Here is an 18798-nt window from a genome sequence, read left to right as displayed (position 1 = left end):
TTATCCAATAAAAAAATCTATAGTTAAGTGCTTTTGCGGCTTTCACAGCTTCCTTGTGAAGAACCTTCAAGTACCTTCAAGTGTTAGGTTTTCAAAAACATAAATAGATTTTTTTTCTCAGATCGATTAGACTTGTTATATCTATGAGCTGCAAATAGGAACGCATCATTGTGTTTAGGTGATGTCAGTGTTATTACAATGTTGCGAGGGCGCTCTTATTTCTCGCCACTTTCCCGTACGCCCATAGGATACTATGGTTTCCTCAGAAATAATCAAATCTATCTTGTCAAAGAGCGTTTTTATAATAACCAGTAGATCTACGTTTCTCCTTTCAGGAACCGCCTGAAGTTCAAAGCTACAGCTACGCGAGACGCGATCTAGATAACTGATTTTATTTTCTAGGGCTTTAAGGTTTTTGTTATAGGCTTCATTGTTCTTATTTATATCCGACAATATTCCGTTTGATACTGAGTCCGATTGCAAAACATCAAACTTTTTGGAGAGCTGATCTAGTGAGTGGCAATACACTATCTCATTTTTGATCAAGGCCACAGAATCGAAAGTTGCTTTAAGCACTTCAGCATTACGCGCATTGCTTTCTTGGAGACTATGTGAGCATTCAAACAACGAGTCAAGATCCGCACGCAAGGAATTAACGCTTATCTTCATATCGCTGAGTTTGCAGCATTTTTAAGGCACCATGAAATGCATCCAACTTATCATCATGTTGAGCAAATCTCATGTGCATATCAGTGCGAAATAATTTTATTTCTTTTAGAAAAACCAGCCTGATCGCATTTTGTTGAAGAAGTAGACTCAGTGATTCTTGATACAGGTCGTGAGGGTGTGACTTTCTCATCTCCTTACTCGACAATTCCACAAATTTCTGGCAAACCCAGGTAGGACGGGTAATTAGTGTAATACCAACTGATACTATACAATCAAAATGATAAATCGCATTGCATTTCGAACATTTCAATCTCTTTTGTTTTAAAAGAACAGTCATATTACATTTTAAATGTTCTCCAGCCATAGTGTCTAGGCACAGTGTACCATTAGTCAATAATTAAAGAAAAGTATTGTATTATGATAAATTGTATTGAAAATATCATATAATTAATGTGGAAATAATATTCTGCCATGACGGCGATTTTACGTGTGTGCCTGGTTTTATTTTAACAAACTGAAAATGTTGTTATTACACATGCAGTCAATGAATCACTCACAGGTTAAATTATTGAAAACTCCCCTCACACTGAAAATCCCTTGTTCTAGTCAGGAACTTTGTAGTATTTATAGCTGAGATATGAAATTTATGCAATAAAATTGCTCGCACGAGGCGTTGTAATTGTGGAGAAAAATTACTCTACACATACAGTATTTGCGACCGAGATACCCTTTACATTGATTTATCGAGCACTTATGCATTACTTTAACTACTTTTCATCTGAATTAACTATTATTAGAATATATAAAATAAAACTTGAATTATCCGCGATACAAAACGAGTACGTTATTGTGTGACGTTGACAATTGAATAATCATCCGCAAAAGAATATTCAAAAGCCATGTAGAAACTCGTCTTCTTTTCATTACAAACTTCAGCATATATCAATCGACCAACCGCACCTATATTTTAACTCCTCATCAATTTACTGAGCAATTTTCTCCCTACCACCTCTTGTATTACAATTTGATACGAACCATGCGGCTATTTTGTTCTTCCCGTCTAAGATCATTTTTATATCATCTATAGGATCAATCCTATAGATGATATAAAAATGATCCTACATTTTAATGTAGGCCATACATTAACATGCGGACCACTCTTTCTTTCGTTTATGTTGTATATTTCAAAGAACCAAAGTCGGAAATCAGAAGTAAGTTTATAAGTAAAAGTCCAGTTGAAAAAGTCGTCATACATGTCAATGCATACGGGGTTGTACTGAGGGGACTCCATGGAAAAGAATGCGTATTTTTGATGCGGTGAACGCTATTCTGGTATATCAATTTCGTCTAGTTCTGGTAGGTTAAAGGCGATCGTATCAAAATTTTCTTCGCTGAGATATGATTTTTTGTAGCTTATTTAACAATTTGTAAAATTGCAATCATTTTCAACGAATGTGAGAAATAGTCGATTTTACTAATAAAAAAAAATTAACATTTTCTGCCGAATTCCTGTGTGAAAACACAACGCATCTGATTTGGCGAATCGGCAGGTACTTCCTTCCCTGCAATTTCTGCTACTATTGGTTTTATATTATTAATTTATTATACTTATTTTGAAAAATAATAATAATTAAGCCTCCATTTTTTTCCTTTAAAATTTTTAATTTTCTAGGAATTAAAAAACAAAATTTTTAATTCCTTAATTAACAAAATACACACACATAATATATACGTGGGTAGAAAATGTTTGGAACTTGCTAATGAAATCTTTTTGAATTTCAATTTTAAAACCCTTCGGTAAGCTAATGTAGTATAATATCATATACTATATGTCATTTGTTTTTTTGAAACATTGACAAATCTAAAACTCTTGGTACACCTGAAAATAAACCTAACGCGATAAAACTTTTGGTCGATGATTTATTATGAATTTCGTTGTGGGCTTACTGCTTACGGGCTGCAAATAGCATTTCTTAATGAATCCTCAAATCCTCTGAGGCTGTCATTTATTTCCAAGAATAATCCATGATTGGCTACCTTAAGATAGCTATAATATATATGTGCTAGACTTTCTTCTTTTAATATAGTTGTATCTCTACCTTAAGTACTTCTTTGTATCCCCAGAATTTGTTCCATGACATCCTAGTTCTCCCTTCGACTTCGTTATGGTGCCGTGAAATTTAAATATATTTCCTTACCTAAGTAGATTTATCAAAAAAGTCTCAAATGAGTCTATCACTGAAGAAAAAAGTGATGGACTCAGTTGTGACACCTACACTGTTGTACGGCTGCCAATCATGGCCTATCACAGTTGAATTAATCAAGAAAATTCAAATATTTCAACGATCAGCCGAAAGGAGCATGTTAGGCTTAAGTCTCAGAAACAGGGTAAAGAGTACAGCGATACGACAAAGAACAAAAATAATAGACGCGGCAAAAATGGTGTGCCGCCTGAAATGGCGTTGGGCAGGGCACACAGCAAGAAAAAGTGACAACAGATGGAGCGAGAGAGTGCTGCACTGGTACCCGCGCGGCGCGAGCCGGCCGCAGGGGCGCCCACGCCGACGCTGGGCAGATGACATCATCGCAGTCGCCGGGGTTACCTGGCCGCGCCTGGCCCGCGACAGTCGCGAGTGGAACCGGAAGGAGGAGGCCTATGTCCAACGGTGGACAAACCAAAACTTAACTGAATGACGTTTTATCATACCTAAATTTTAAAGTTTTTTGGAAATAAAGGCTATTATTATTATTATAAGTAGATTTATTGTTGCACGTATTCTAAGGGGTCCATTAATTGGGTCAGGATCTTCTTTCTTGTCTTTTGTTGTTAGTGATTTGTCAATACTTTTGTTTTGTTTTTGTTTAAGTCCAATCCTATTGCTCGGCTAACAAACAAAGTTTGTTTATCCTCTATTTGACACATCACTATGTGTCTGAGAATAAAACGATGTCATCAGCAAATCTTAAGTTGTTTAATTTAATAACCTATATTTATAATAATATAATATAATATCCAAATAAACTTTCGCATTATGCATTGAAGTACGGTTATAAATATACCTTGCCTAACCCCTTTGATCAATTGCTGAATATCCTCGTCTGAAACTAGCTTGTTCTGGGGGCTGAAAATCTTCTGTATGCGTAGATGCTGCTCTCCATAAATGAATCAAATAATTTGTAAAGATTCGGTTGTAAGGTTATCGGTCTATAGTTACGAATGTCTGTAGAATCACCTTTTTACATAAAATAATTATATCTGACTCTGCCTATGCATTAGTTATAGCTTTTACCTCAAGTTTTAAAAAAGGGTTGTTTTAATTGGCGTTAATAACAATTTACCTTAGATTATTGCTTCGTTGGTTATTCTATCCGGACCACAAGCCTTTTTCCTCATATAGTTCCTCATATAGTTTTTGGAAGTACTTTGTAGCAATATTAATTCTATTGATTCTAGAAAACTCTTTTTCGCTCAATTTTGCCTTTTAGACTTTGTATCCAGATTTTGAGAAAATCCAGTTGCTTGAGGCCTTTCTTAACGCGACCTTTTCAAGTAATTGATTTTACCTCATCCTCATACCAAATATTGAAACTGTTTAAAAATTTAGTTTGGATTCTAACCTTTCGAGAAAAAGCTTTTCATTACATATTCTGGATACAAAAGTTTTATTTGCACTTTACGCAGCTCTACGCAGTTTTATTTTTTCAAATGTGAAAGTGCTTCTAAATAAATTGGGATCATTTCGAAAATTAAGATTACAATATATCACTTCAATATTAGTAAATTTGTTTTCTATTTGATCGTATGTAGTCTGGTTTCCGTTTTTAGAGGGAAAGCCACGATTTTTTTATATTTTAAAAAATGCTATTAAGAAAGGTGAAGTTATTTTGTTAGACAATGTGAACAAACCTTTCTCCTCTTTTATTCCTTGTACTATAACAATACTGACCGATTCAAGCGTTGAAATCAACAAAAACAACTTCTGGACTCAATAAAATAGCTAAAATATTTTCAAATTCACAGAGCTGACACCCCTACGTTACATACATATTATTTGGTGAGGTGAAAAATGAATCATTCATAACAAAACGGTTTTATAGCAACCACGCACTATTTGTTGGCTGAATATGAATAAATTAAAAATCCAAAATCAAAATTAGCTCTGTAGTTATTGTGAAGTTGTTCTAAAGAACTGTTGTGACTTTGTACAGGTAAGAAATTAAGTATAATTTATATAAGTCGGCATAACGTTTCTGCGTATCACGTCAGCATAACTTGATAGTCGTATTGTTTATTTGGAAGATAATAGATAAAACTCAACAATGTGACAATTACCACGATTTCGTACCGAAGTCGAATAAGTAATGAGTAATTACAACGTATGGTGAGTATAAATTACATAATTATGTTAATAGAAAATTGTTGTCACAACTATAACACTACGGAAGCAATTATTTTTTATGAAACTTTTGTATACAAAAAAAACTGTAGTAGGGGCTTGTGGGGCTAAGATGAAAAAAATCCTATAACACCAATTTTAACTAATTTTTTAAGTGCTGGCATTTTTTTAAAACCGCCACTTTGTAATGTTCAAAACCATAGTCAAAATAAGCCGCAAAAAGTGCGTGGAGTAGGTGGATATGGATAATTTCTGCGACGTGATTTTTTCGTAAAATCATCAAGTGATTTAATCTTACCGCGTGTACTGTAACATTAATAACAAGATAGGTGCGACTGTTTCATAGTTATATTTAATTATAGTTTTTAGTTGTTAGTTACCAAATCACATCAAAATATGGCTATTTTAGAAGTTTAGGAATTATATCAACTTTCCCTCTCAAGCCAAAAAAATGGCGGGGTAAGATAAATATACAAAAGTTTCGATCTTACTGCGTTCCCAAGTGCCATGCAAAAATTCGGTTGTTTTCACGTCTAACTGTTAACAGAAAATAAATAGGCAACCTACTTATTTAATACTTCCACAGGATTACGTATACATTATGGAATATGCAGGGATAAGTAAAAATTTAATATCTTAATCTTTTATCTCTTATAGTTTTAGTTTTGCTATTAAATGGAAAGGTATATCAGACACTGGCAATATTTATATCTAAAAAATATTTTATGAATTATGGTTGAAGGTATATCGTGTAGCAATACGTTATTATTTAATAATTGCAATTGTTTAATTCAGTAACAATGCATCGTTACTACGCCCGGAAATCGTAACGTGCTACATCGGGATTCGTGAAGGGTTAAAAAAAGTTTGAGAACGTCTGTTTCAATCTTTCCCCGCTGGGAAAAATGACACAAACACAAACAATTAGCTGTATCTATGTTATATAAATGTATTTTTTACATTGACGACATCTTACATTAATATTAACTATTTAAGATTTTTTAAAATCTATTTTGTAGTCGTATCTTTATTTTTGATAGACGAGTATAGTTTTTGTTCGTTTCTAATCAAATCCATAAATCAGTAGAGGTTAACATTTATTGCTCAACAAGAGGTTCAAACATAACTCTGCTAATCTCATCAAAAAAACGTTCAATCTTCTATATTATTTTTATTTATTTATTTTATTCTGGAGAGTATTTTCGGTGACGATAAAACAACGTAAATAATTATGATTTACTTGAATTTATAGATAAAATGTTAGTTGTTTACCACGAATGGCGATACCTACTATTGAAAAATATTGCTATCATTAGATCATGTCAATAATATGTTAACCACAATATACATGAAGTTATTAGAAGGAAAGTTTATTTTAAGTAAAAACCTACCGGAAAACACCATATTAGTGCATATTAGCGGAAAGTATTTGACAAAATATTGTTATATATTTCAACCATAAAAAATTATGTGGTGTGTCAAAATACCATAATATCAGTGAAGTCTTTATCAAAGGTAAATTTGCAGTCGTCGTCGGATATATTTTCCTTAATTTTTATAGATGTTTAAAATCAATAACTAATGTTATGTTTTTATTTTAGATCATCAAGATGTTGTGGGAGATAGCAGTGTGTGCTGTTATAATTTATTTAATAAAACATTTTTTCTTCTCAAATGTCAATCCATCCGTGGACAAGTTACCTGGACCCCCAAGGAAGTTTTTATTTGGCTCAGCTTTGGAATTTGTTGGATATACACCAAGTTAGTAAAACGTAATTTAATGGGTTTAAATTACTTATCGAATAACAATTATCCGCAAAGGTCTAGGTTCTAGACATTTGATTAGCGCGAGTACTTCATATTTCAGCATGATCTGACATTTTTCTGAAGAGATAGCTTAGGTCTAGCTTATATTTAATATTTATTTAAAAACTATTTTTAAGACGCAAAATATAAGCGCTTTATATAATTAAAGACTATGAATGTTTTTATTATTTATATGTTTAGATATAAAATGAATAGAATATAATTAACTAATAAAGATTCCTCACATATGTATCAATGTTATAAGAGATGCCTCGAATTCTATAATTCTCTATCATATATCGTATATTTCAATGTTAATTAGTTTTGGCTCGTTGCTTTCTCTTTTTTTCGATTAATTAAGTTTGCACATACCTATATATGTTTTCTACGAAAAAGCTTAAACTTAATTGCGCATCAAACAACTGGTAAATTAATAATTATTATACACTCAGCAACAAATGCATTGTTTGAATTGTGAAATATTTTTCAGGTGAATCGTTTGAAAAGATTGTTGCATTTCCAAAGTTATACGGCAACCGCATTTGTCTAAAAATACTCAATCGCTATATTCTGTTTGTTTACACTCCAAAAGATATAGAAGTAAGTATATATAGGCTTATTTTCCATTATCAATTAAATTGGAATGGAGTAAGTTGATCATTCTCTTAATAACATTTTCCTATGTTAAATAAGAGACCCACAGCTAGATAATCGCGTTATATTATTAATAAAATACATCTTTAACGGATATTATTTACAAATTTCTTATAATATAAAACATCTATTTTAAGGTAGTTCTGTGTTTTTGATACCTTTAAAAAGATTATTTTTACAATGTTTATGATGATGAAATCTGTTAAAAATCCTCCAATGTAATGTGTATAAAAAAAAACAAACCCTAATTAATATAACATTTTTTATTATTTCAAGGTGGTTTTATCGCATTCGAGAAATATTACAAAGAATATAACTTATGACTTTCTGAAACCTTGGCTTGGAACAGGACTTGTTTTGAGTACAGGTTAGAACTATACTTATGATATGATATTATGTTAAATACTTTATGTAATTGTTCTATAAATTATGTTATTTTATTGATCATCTAGAATTTATCGAAGAAATACATAACAATATGCTACTCGTTATGATTGTAAGTACAATTGAAATTATCTCGACCACAGTTTGTTTCCAAATCAGATTAAGCAGCGGAACATTATTCTAGGCAAAGATTGATTTTGTATTGTAATATAACAATTACATTACAATATTTTTTTCGGAGTGCGATATAAACTTCGTGGTTCAGGCTACATTTTGAAACCTGAGATGTTTGGATATATCTTTTTCGGTTACAATTGAATAGTAATATTTATTTTGTAAATCGCAAAATATATTTTATATTAAACTATAATACCAGGAGCAAAGTGGCATAAGAGGAGGAAGATCCTAACTCCCGCTTTCCACTTCGAAATTTTGAAGAACTTTGCAAAGGTGTTTGAAGAAGAAAGCAGAAATATGGTGAAAGATATCAATTGTAGACTGCAACGAGGTGAAGATGTTCTAGATGTGATGCCCTTTTTGAGCGATTATACCCTCTATACTATCTGTGGTATGTATATGGTATACATATTCCGTTGCATGGCTTGTAATTTTCTTTACCAGTTTTAAATATTTCTATATTAACCTGCAACTTGCCTGACAACTATACAAAAAAAAAAAATTGATAATACTGATATATTTTTTAATTCACTGTTTTTGCAGCTATTTATGATATCAAAATTCATTTTGTTAAATGAAATATTGCAGAAACCGCCATGGGTACAAAACTCAGCTCAGGTGATTCAGAAGCGAAATTAGATTATAAAAAATCAATTTTGTCTATTGGATCTCTTATAATGCAGCGAGCTCCACGATTTTGGCTTCATTTTGACTTCACATTCTACCTATCATCGCTTGGAAAGGAATTCAAGAAATGTCTTAAAGACAACTTTGCATTTACGGATAGTGTGATTGATGAAAGAAGACGACAAAAGGCAAATATTACTGAAGAGTTAAAAGAGACCGAAGGAAAGAAGCGATTAGCGCTTCTAGATCTCCTGTTGGAGGCAGAGGGTAAAGGGGAGATAGACTTAGAGGGAATAAGAGAAGAAGTCAACACATTTATGTTTGAGGTTTGTTTTAATATCCAATATTGAAATGTCCCACACTTATTATATTGTTATCAGTATAAAAAATTTCTACATATAACTTCCGCCACTTGGAAGAGACAATATTTAATATATAATTTGACAGTGTTAATTAGTAATATTTTTTTAAATCTAAGAGCAAAAAACCAAAAGTTGGTTAATAGAACTAGACAAGTGAAGTCCCCGTTAAAACTATTAAAATAAAAGTATAAAATATTATGGAATATGAGATACAGGTATAACTTATTCTACGTCATTAAAATTGAATAGGTAGACATCCCTACTCATCGGTAAACAAGACAGATGGTGTAAGCCCAGAGAAAAAACCGGCGTAAAAATCCTCGGCACTCCTTTAAAATAGCAAATCATTTTACAAAATGACTATAGCAAACAACCCTTATTTTAAAACAAAAATCGAAATTTATTAGAAGTTTGCGAGAAATCAAGGAATCTATACAAATATATAAAGGAAATTAAGGAATCTATACAAATTGATGTTTATTTAGGCATGTGATTTCATTTACAGCACTGACATAAAAATTGCCATTAAAGTGAATTTGAAAGATCTTTTACATAAGTATATTCAATTATTTTCAGGGTCATGACACAACTGCAATGGCGTTGACATTTGGTCTCATGTTGCTTGCTGAACATAGAAAAGTACAGGATTTAATATATGAAGAGTGCATAAGTATATTCGGCGATTCGGATAGAACAGCCACAACAGCTGATCTGGCAGAGATGAAATACCTAGACGCTACGATCAAAGAGATTCTAAGACTATATCCTAGTGTGCCTTCCATAGGGCGATTGATTACAGAGGACTTTTATTTAGGTACAGATATAAATCATCTGCTAGTAATATAATTCATAACCTTTTCGAATTTTATTCATATAATTTATTCTCTATTATATTTCTCCTAATGATCAAACTTGTGAGTTAGAACCAGCTGTAACCGTTCTGAATTTAATTTATTGTGTATATTAATATTTATCGTATTTTGAGAACTGCTTGTTTAGAAAAATAAATAATAATACATTTTTTAATACAGATGAAACACATGTGGCTAAGGGAACAGAGGTGATTGTTAATATCTACAACGTGCATAGGAATGAGGAATATTTCCCAGAACCAGAAGTCTTTCGACCCGAGAGGTTCCTTGTGAATGGCGACAAACCACATTTTTCATACATACCCTTCAGTGCTGGTCCCAGGAATTGTATAGGTGAGTGCCGATCTAAGTGACCAAATCTTGTATGTCTATACTTACAACTATAAAATTTCCCATACGTTCGATGCTATACTTGAAAAGAATTCAATATCTAATGCAAAATATATCTAATATAAATATGTATGTATTTATCGAGAACTATTGAAATCTTCCTTAAATGCCTATAATAATGATAATATAATATCAATAATATTTCAGGGCAGCGTTTCGCGATGCAAGAAATGAAGTACATGTTGAGCGACATTATACGTCACTTTGTATTGTCACCAAAAAAGAAGGGATTTAGACCCAAACTAAAAAGAGATTTAGTTCTGCGTTCAAACGATCCTATTTATGTTAAATTCTCTTCGCGTTAGTACTATGTATTATGTAGAAAAGAGTTTAATAAATTATTATAAAAAAAGGTATTTGTATTTCATAACCGTAAATATATAATGATACTAATTAACATTCTAATTGCTAGTTGAAAAATTCTTGATTAAATGGACACTCATTGTCCCATCCTTCATTATTCCACCAATTCCTGAAATCTGGATACATTGTTGTTTTGCTCATTGCGACTTTATCATTTAGTAGAGCACATATTTTACACACCTGGCTTCTTCTTGAAATGTGGCGGTAATACAGATAGTTGGTCCATTTAAAATAATCATAGTAAAACTCACGATGTATGTATGCTTTGTGCATAAGTCGCGCCACTTCTGATACACCGAGTTCCTTGATATTAAGATAACTGTGGGGAGGGAGGAATCTGAAAAAAGTTCAAATTTTGAGCGAATGTATTTTTATGTTTGCATTGCCAGTTTACTCGATTTTTCTTAATAAAACGTAACTGCAGAATATAAATAAAATAACAAGGAAAATATTCCCTTTTATATTACATATATTTTTTATGCCAGAAAAAGTCTTTCTAAAACATATAAAAATACCTTACTCGTTAGAAATTAAATGTGATCCGTAACATTGTTTACCATAGTGATACAACATATCTAATTCAGACTTTTATCAATAATAATTATGTTTATCAGCGTTATCTCTAGTTTTATTTAGAAAAGGCTAAAGCTTCCCGTAGCAAAACATTGCTTTGCAGATAACAATGCCGTATCAATTTTTTACTTAAGCATAAAGTAAATAATTATATTTAACCTTGAATAATTAGCTCCACCAAATACAATTGGAACTGCGTAGTTGTTAACCGCTAACAATACTTTTTCTGTTACATAATCATCCGCAAAAGAATTCTCAAATGCCAGGTAGAAGAAATACTCGTCTTCTATCTTTTTATTACAAATTTCAGCATATCTTCTTGGACAGGCAAATTTACCGCAATGCCCGTAGATATCAATCGACCAACCGTACCTATATTTTAACTCCTCATCAAGTTGCTGAGCAATTTTCTCCCTACCACTTCTTGTATTACAATTTGATACGAACCATGCGGCTATTTTGGTCTTCCCGTCTAACATCATTTTTATATCATCATCTATGGGATCAAATGTAGGCCATACATTAACTGGCGGACCAATCTTTGTTTCGTTTATGTTGTATATTTCAAAGAACCAAAGTCGGAAATCAGATGTAAGTTTATAAGTAAAAGTCCAGTTGAAAAAGTCGTCATACATGTCAATGCATACGGGGTTGTACTGAGGGGACTCCATGGAAAAGAATGCGTATTTTTGATGCGGTGAACGCTTTTCTGGTATATCGATTTCGTCTAGTTCTGGTAGATTAAAGGCGATCATATCAAAACTTTCTTCGCTGAGATGTGATTTGTTGTAGCTTATGTAACAATTTGTAAAATTGCAATCATTTTCAACGAATACCGAGTTATCTTTACTGAATAGAGAGAAAGGGTATTTGTGTGAAGTAGTCGATGTTACTAATAAAATAAATTTAACGTTTTCTGCCGAATTTTCCTGTGTCCTGTATGTTTCCTCTTCATTGAAAAACCCATACTGATCTGGTGAATCGGTAGGTACTTCCTTCCCTGCAATTTCTTCCACTATTGGTTTTATTTCATTTTGTTTGTTTTGAAAATGAACAACATTGATATGTATTAGTAATTGATAAATACAGAAAACCAAAACGCAATTAATGACTAGATATTTAACTTTTCTTTTTGTGATAGTAAATAACATTATTTTTATCTTTAACTTAAATGCTAATTGAAAAAAAATTATTGTGAATATATTAATTTAAACTTAAATATTGACAGCATCTTTCAATTTAATTGCCAAATCCAAGTCAAAACCTTGTTTACATATTCAGATTGTCAGGCGTATTTCAAGAAATCAATGCACAACAGTAGATTCTATTTAATTACTATAATTCTAAATTAATTTATTGATAACATTATTCTACTCAAAGAACTTCTCCACTAATTTGGAGTAATGCTTTGTTGTAAGTTCTAGAGAGAATATTAATTACTTTCATCAATCAATGTCTGGATATAAACAATAATTGCGTCGAGTAAACGAATGTTGTGTGAACTTAATTCCCTATCATAATGAGCACGAATAGTTGGACGGACAGGTAATTTTAGTCAGGCTGAATTTGTGTTCTTCAAATATTGCCTGAGGGTATAAATAAGAATGCTAAGCCTACCATGACAGATTACTCCAATTCGGTGACTACTTACGCCCGAACCTAATAATTAATCCACAATCTCAGATTGTTTTCAAGAGACCGTGATAGCCGATCGATCTCCTATCGGCATCCCAATAACCAAAGCCGACGAAGACAATCCATTTTTGGCCACGGTTAGAATGCAATCTCTTCGCTCTATACACTCATATTTGATAATCAATATAAACCAAATAAAGTAAATAAAACCGTACAAATAATATAAAAATATACATAATACAGGTGCCTGATGAACGTGTGTTCAACCCGCTCCAGCATCATGCTATACATTATCTCATGAGGAGCCCAGATTGTGCGAATATATTCCAGATGACTTCTCACTAATGAATTATTTAAGACTCGAATGGTATATAGGAATACTTGTGAAGTTTCTGGCCTGCTTTTGATTAGGAATCGAGGATGTCAATAAAAGTACATGAGATGTGAAAATTCAAGCTTTGCTTTACCATTGAAGCCCAGGTGTTGAAGACTCCTTTTTTATTTTGCGCTATTATCACGCGCCTGAAGGTACATCGTCAGAACTGGCAAAGACGCAAGAATAGAAAGTTAATTACACATTAACTACAGCTCTAAAACGTTACCTCAAAGGCTGAGAAGAACCTTCAGATACAAACTTTTATTTCTAATGTATATTAGCTGTCTAGTATATATTTTTAGTTGTAAGTTATATTATGCACTAAATCTCGATATTGCAAAACATCCAGAGTAATTAAATTTGCAAATATGTGGTTTTAAAGAAAAGTATTAAACTCAAAATACCGGCGATGTCTTTACCTTTTACTCGCCATTTTAGCCGTACGGGCAGAATCTAGTAAGTTATAGCATGGAAGTTTGTTTGGCACTTATAAATATGTTATTAACTAGTATCAACTTTACTCGCAACCGAAGCTACTAAAGTGAAGTTTTTGTTCGCAACAACTTCTCGATCCAATATCGAACTGAACTCTGTTCAATTTTGCTTAGTTTGCGTTTGAAAAGTATTTTGGTACGTAAATAGTAAAATTGAAATTTTAGTGTTCAAAAACATTGAAGTTGGTGAATATCACTACATAGTATAAAACAAAGTCGCTTTCTCTGTCCCTATCCATGCTGATGCGGTTTTTTATAGATAGATTGAAGAGGAAGGTTTATATGTATACTCGGCAAACGTTGTTTTGCCATGTATATTATTTGTAAGAAACATTTTTTTCGGTCAATAAAAATAATTATCTACTATAAGTGTTCAAAAGAATGATTTATGTAGGGTAATAAATTAATATTTATTAATGTAGAGAATATATTTTAAATTACAATTCTTGCTAGTTATCTAAATATCAAAAATAAAGAATCAAAGAAATCAAATTAAAATAGGGGGTTGATTGTAAAGGGTTGAAAATTCAGGGTTATATGTATTTACTAATGCTGTATCATAAAAAAATAAAAAAAATATCTAAAACTGAAAAAAATAATTTCGGGGTGGATTACCCTTAACATTTAGGGGGATGAAAAATAGATGTTGTCCGATTTTCAGACCTACCCAATATGCACACAAAATTTCATGAGAATCGAGAAAGCCGTTTCGGAGGAGTTTAACCACAAACACCACGACACGAGAATTTTATATATAAGATTTATCTCATGAGACCAGTTTTTAGAACCAAACACATAGTCAGCACACAAACATAAAAATAATTAGGTTATATAAAAACAAATGACATTAATTAAAAAAAAAACAATTGACTTTAACCTTTTCTATTTAAACAGTAAAAAAATAATCATTTGGAGTCTGTAGAAGTTACAGTTTGGAAACATAAATTTAACATTCTCACACCCAACCCTGCAATCTCTATTGGAAATAGAATTTCGTAAAATCCTATTTGAGATTATTTCTGCATGACAAATAAAAGATTACTAGCAAATTTAAAGTCTATAGAGGTTACAGTTTGGAAATAGAAATTTCACATTTTAACACCCACTACTGCAATCTTTTTCGGCGGTGGGTTGTTGTAAAATCCGGTCTTAAATTATTTCTACATCACATATAGACGACTCTAGCTAAATTTGAAGTCTGTAGGAGCTACGGCTTAAAAAATAAAAATTTTCATTGTTAAACCACCCCCGCAACCCCCTGTGGGGTGAGCTACCGTAAAATTCGTTCATAGACTATTTCTACATCTCTTACAGAAGATTCCTACCAAATTTGGAATTTATAGGAGCTATACTTTAAAAACGGGAATTGTTTATTGTTAACGCCCCCGCAATCCCCTTTGGGGGATGAATTTCTTAAAATCCGTTTTTAGTTGACCTCTACATAACGAAAGTAATATTCCTACCAAGTTTCAAGTAAGTCCTATAGTTCCCGAGATTTCGTGATGAGTGATTGGAATACTTCGATTATCATCGAAATTTTTAACGCTTTAGCAGACCTTTTTTTAAAAAAATTTTCTTTATTATTTATTGTCTTCAGAATTTTAAAAATTTAAAATTCTGAAGACAATAAAAAAAATTAACCCAATCGGTCCAGCCGTTCTCAAGTGATACTCGATCATAGATACGGCATTTTATTTTTATCAAAAAATGAGAGTGGGTGTGCAGGGGTGCGTTGGAGTTGGTGGGTGGATGCGTGGAAGTTTGTAAGTAGATTCTTAGCTGAATGTAAAAGAACATTATCCGTTTAGTAAACTTCTTTGAAATCCATGAAAACAAAAGAATCAAGAGAAAACGCTTGCAATTAGCGGGATAAATTTTCATAAAAGTAAAACAGCAATAAAAAAATGAAGGAACGTTAGAATTCGAAATAAATAGCCATAAACCATCTAGGAAAAATTGATTGATTGACGTGATTGAGCCTCAAACAAGGACCATTTACATTATATATATATAATATATAGATTAACATCCATTAAATGGTGGAGAAATACTGTTATTTTTGAGGTTTCTAATGTGATGTCATAAATAAATAAATTTTTCCCGCTTACATTGCAAGTGCAGGCCCGAACCAGAACCCTACGATATTTATCAAAATAATGTACTAAGTTTAAGAGGAAAATGACAATATTAAAAAAAAACGCATTTCTTCAACATTTCACCCGTGCGAAGCCGGGGCGGGTCGCTAGTTAGTCAATATTACGTCACGTATAACGTAATGTAATATAATATTGACTTATATTGACGATTAATGTTGATTATTACCTGACTTTTACAATATGAAGTTTACTCGTGCGGAAGTCCTTCGGAGAATCGCTGTAGAGACGATAAAAGTTCATCATCGTAATAAGCATTCTTCAAAAGTTTACTTAGAGTGTCTATTAGTCACTCTGTCACTGCGAGAAAATAAGACGGAATATTACTTTGCTCCCAGGTTGAACGAAGAATCCTGCTGCTGCCTGTCCAGACGTGTTTTGGAAGGCAGTCTGCGAGTGAGAGGGAAGGGAGAACGGGACGTGGCTACTCGCACTTCACTTGCAAAACAATAGTACACCCTTCTAAACACGTTGCTACTAATCACCCACACTAATCAGTCGCTGTCCACACTTCTTTTCTTCTAATCACCTGTACCAATCACAGTGAATTCAGGCCTTAAGTTTGTGATGTTTAAATTAAAACAACAACTATATTGTTCCTTCACAATAATTCTTTACTATAAGTTTGGTCTAAAGCCGGTTTTAGAGATTGTATTTAATATTTTCAATTTTACGTCTTATTTAAATAGATTTTCCGCTTACATCTTTTTTTGTTGTGCGAATCACATAACTTCCGTCTCATGTCACCTGAACCTGAGTCATGCGTTTGTTTACATGTCGCCAGTCAGTCGCTCCATGAAGATGAAAATTACTACGATTCTTTACGCCAGCACTCGAAGTAAAAACTAATTCACTATCGGATATATAATGTTAAAAAAATCAATTTAAAAAGAAAGATTTAATAAAATTTCAAATCAAACTGCCTTTTTTAAAGATTATATTGAACCTGATATTTAGGAATATGATTTGAGTGTTGAGTGTTAATATAGATAAAACAGATCTGTGTAGCAAACAGTGATCATTCATCTCATCTCTCATCATCTTCAGGTACTTCACAAATAAGAGAAGAGCTAAAGTAAAAACAATATTATATACTATTATCTTTTATTTAATTCATACAACACCACCCAAATATACCAAAAATATTTATATTAAAAAGTATATACACAAAAGCTCGGCTTCCCAGGATACCGTAAGCCTAATGGTTCGTAAAGCATATCGCTTGAAGGCTGTCTGAGGATAAATGGCATACAATATTATGCCTCCTCACACGATGAATACACACTAGATTAAATACTTATATAGTACTAGCGGATCCGACAGACGTTGTCCTGTCTACACGTCTTTAATTTCAAAATTTTAATTTTTAATAAGCCATTTTGATGAAAATTATTATTCAAATGTTATGACAATATCTAACGATCCAGCACATGGTCACACACGATATAACACAATGATAACAAAACTTTTTTTAAATTTCGGGACAGACTAAAGTTAAAATTCGAATATTATTTAAAATTTGACACTGCGATGGTAGCGCCGTCTGTCGGATCCAATGTAAAACATTCCAAAATCAACAACAACTAATAAATTTAAAATTAATAAAAAAAACATTGTCCAGCGGACAAAATTGTGAATCTAAACCATTCCCAGATCCCCTTGAACACTCACAAAAAATTTCGTCTAAATCGGTCCAGTCGTTTAGGAGGAGTTCAGTCACATACACAAGAAATATATGTATATATTAAGATTTGAAAGTGAATTGCTTGTGAGAAAAAATGCTTTCACAAACAAATTCTTCTTTTTATTTCCACGAAATCTTATAACTAGAGTAGAAAAATAGTTTATAAAAATGTCGCGTTCACAGTAGAGTTTTAATTTAATTTTTTTGGCAATAGAATGCCCTTTTTGCTTTTTATGTTAAAACTCTATCGTTGCGCAAGCCGTTACAATCGTAGAGTGGCTAGATTTAATGTGTCCACATTTCATGCATATCAATTTTAATTACATATTTTTGATTTTAACATCCGGTTTGGAATCTCGAAGACTTTTAAACAATTATTTTGGTTTCAATGATAGCTCATAAGTCATAAGCTACCATTAAACATATAAATATTTTTCACCATTCACTAAATAGTTTTACTTATAAGAACTCAATGTAATAATTTTTTTAATCTTGCACAACAACTATAACTACTACACAAATTACTACTGTTTACAACTAGTAGTTATTTTAAATCTTATTCTTCATCTTTTCGAAGCATTTCCTATCACAAATGAGTCCCTCTCTGAAGCCGCGGCGCGCCGAGTGGAGGAAATTGTTCAATTGTTTTATTATTGCCGGAATAAGGTTGTACTGGCGAAAACTAGTTTGGCATTGCAGATAGGCGTATATCGAGACTTGGGTTATCAGGTCATAAATTAAAAAAAGGAGTTGGTTGGGCCTTAATTTAAAAAAATACCGAAGTATACGTGGTTCCAAGTCAGCGTTATGTACAGCCCAGCCCATTCTATCCTTTAGTAAGAAATTACCGACGAAATTTATCCTTAATAATAACCATTAAGAAATCTCGGTCGCTGTGATTGATATCTCAGTAGTTGACAGCCATATGTCGTACGGGTGCTATTTGTGGTGACTGATCGGACATTAGTGGGTGTATATGCGGCTAATTATTATCTGCTTCGATTCACCGTAACCATGTTTGCGTGGTGTTACTACAGTAGTGTTAGTGCATGCTGCTATTTCACCGCGTCTTGTTGGTGGAGGTAATACGTGTGGTACTTATTTGTTAATTATATTTTTTTATTTATCTGGAATTATTATCAGAAATGTAATGGTTTCTTACAAAAAAGAAACAGTTTATTG

At 32.3% G+C, this 18798-nt stretch overlaps 2 protein-coding genes across 4 annotated transcripts; one reads left to right on the top strand and one right to left on the bottom strand.

Moving 5' to 3' along the window:
* Positions 1-4756: 4756 nt before the first annotated feature.
* Positions 4757-10672, top strand: LOC111001014 (cytochrome P450 4C1-like). 3 transcript variants are annotated; one of them, XM_022270678.2, is made up of 9 exons: positions 4757-4878; positions 6668-6827; positions 7363-7472; positions 7803-7893; positions 8287-8478; positions 8676-9040; positions 9653-9890; positions 10108-10281; positions 10486-10672. In XM_022270678.2, the coding sequence occupies exons 2-9, from the start codon at positions 6677-6679 to the stop codon at positions 10641-10643; spliced, it is 1479 nt and encodes a 492-aa protein (XP_022126370.2). In that variant the 5' UTR covers positions 4757-4878; positions 6668-6676; the 3' UTR covers positions 10644-10672. The 3 variants fall into 3 exon arrangements, with proteins under 3 accessions (XP_022126370.2, XP_022126369.2, XP_045484185.1); XM_022270677.2 differs by lacking the exon at positions 4757-4878 and adding an exon at positions 4916-5051; XM_045628229.1 differs by lacking the exon at positions 4757-4878 and adding an exon at positions 6564-6581.
* A 727-nt stretch (positions 10673-11399) lies between these two features.
* LOC111001030 (alpha-(1,3)-fucosyltransferase C-like) lies at positions 11400-12040 on the bottom strand. The gene has a single exon (XM_022270697.2). It carries the CDS (start codon positions 12027-12029, stop codon positions 11400-11402), a length of 630 nt encoding a protein of 209 aa, XP_022126389.2. The 5' UTR covers positions 12030-12040.
* Between the last annotated feature and the right edge of the window lie 6758 nt (positions 12041-18798).

Source organism: Pieris rapae, chromosome 5 (assembly GCF_905147795.1).
Source record: "Pieris rapae chromosome 5, ilPieRapa1.1, whole genome shotgun sequence".
Classification (NCBI taxonomy): Eukaryota; Metazoa; Arthropoda; class Insecta; order Lepidoptera; family Pieridae; genus Pieris; species Pieris rapae.
Note: the sequence above shows the minus strand (reverse complement) of the source record. Positions and strands in the feature narration are given on the sequence as shown.

Excerpts from the sequence above, each read along its gene's own strand:
- LOC111001030 (XM_022270697.2), bottom strand. The coding sequence starts at position 12,029 with ATGATCGCCTTTAATCTACCAGAACTAGACGAAATCGATATACCAGAA.
- LOC111001014 (XM_022270677.2), top strand. Across the intron at positions 6,828-7,362 it reads ATTTGTTGGATATACACCAA|GTGAATCGTTTGAAAAGATT; the intron begins GTTAGTAAAACG and ends AATATTTTTCAG. Across the intron at positions 8,479-8,675 it reads TACCCTCTATACTATCTGTG|AAACCGCCATGGGTACAAAA; the intron begins GTATGTATATGG and ends GAAATATTGCAG.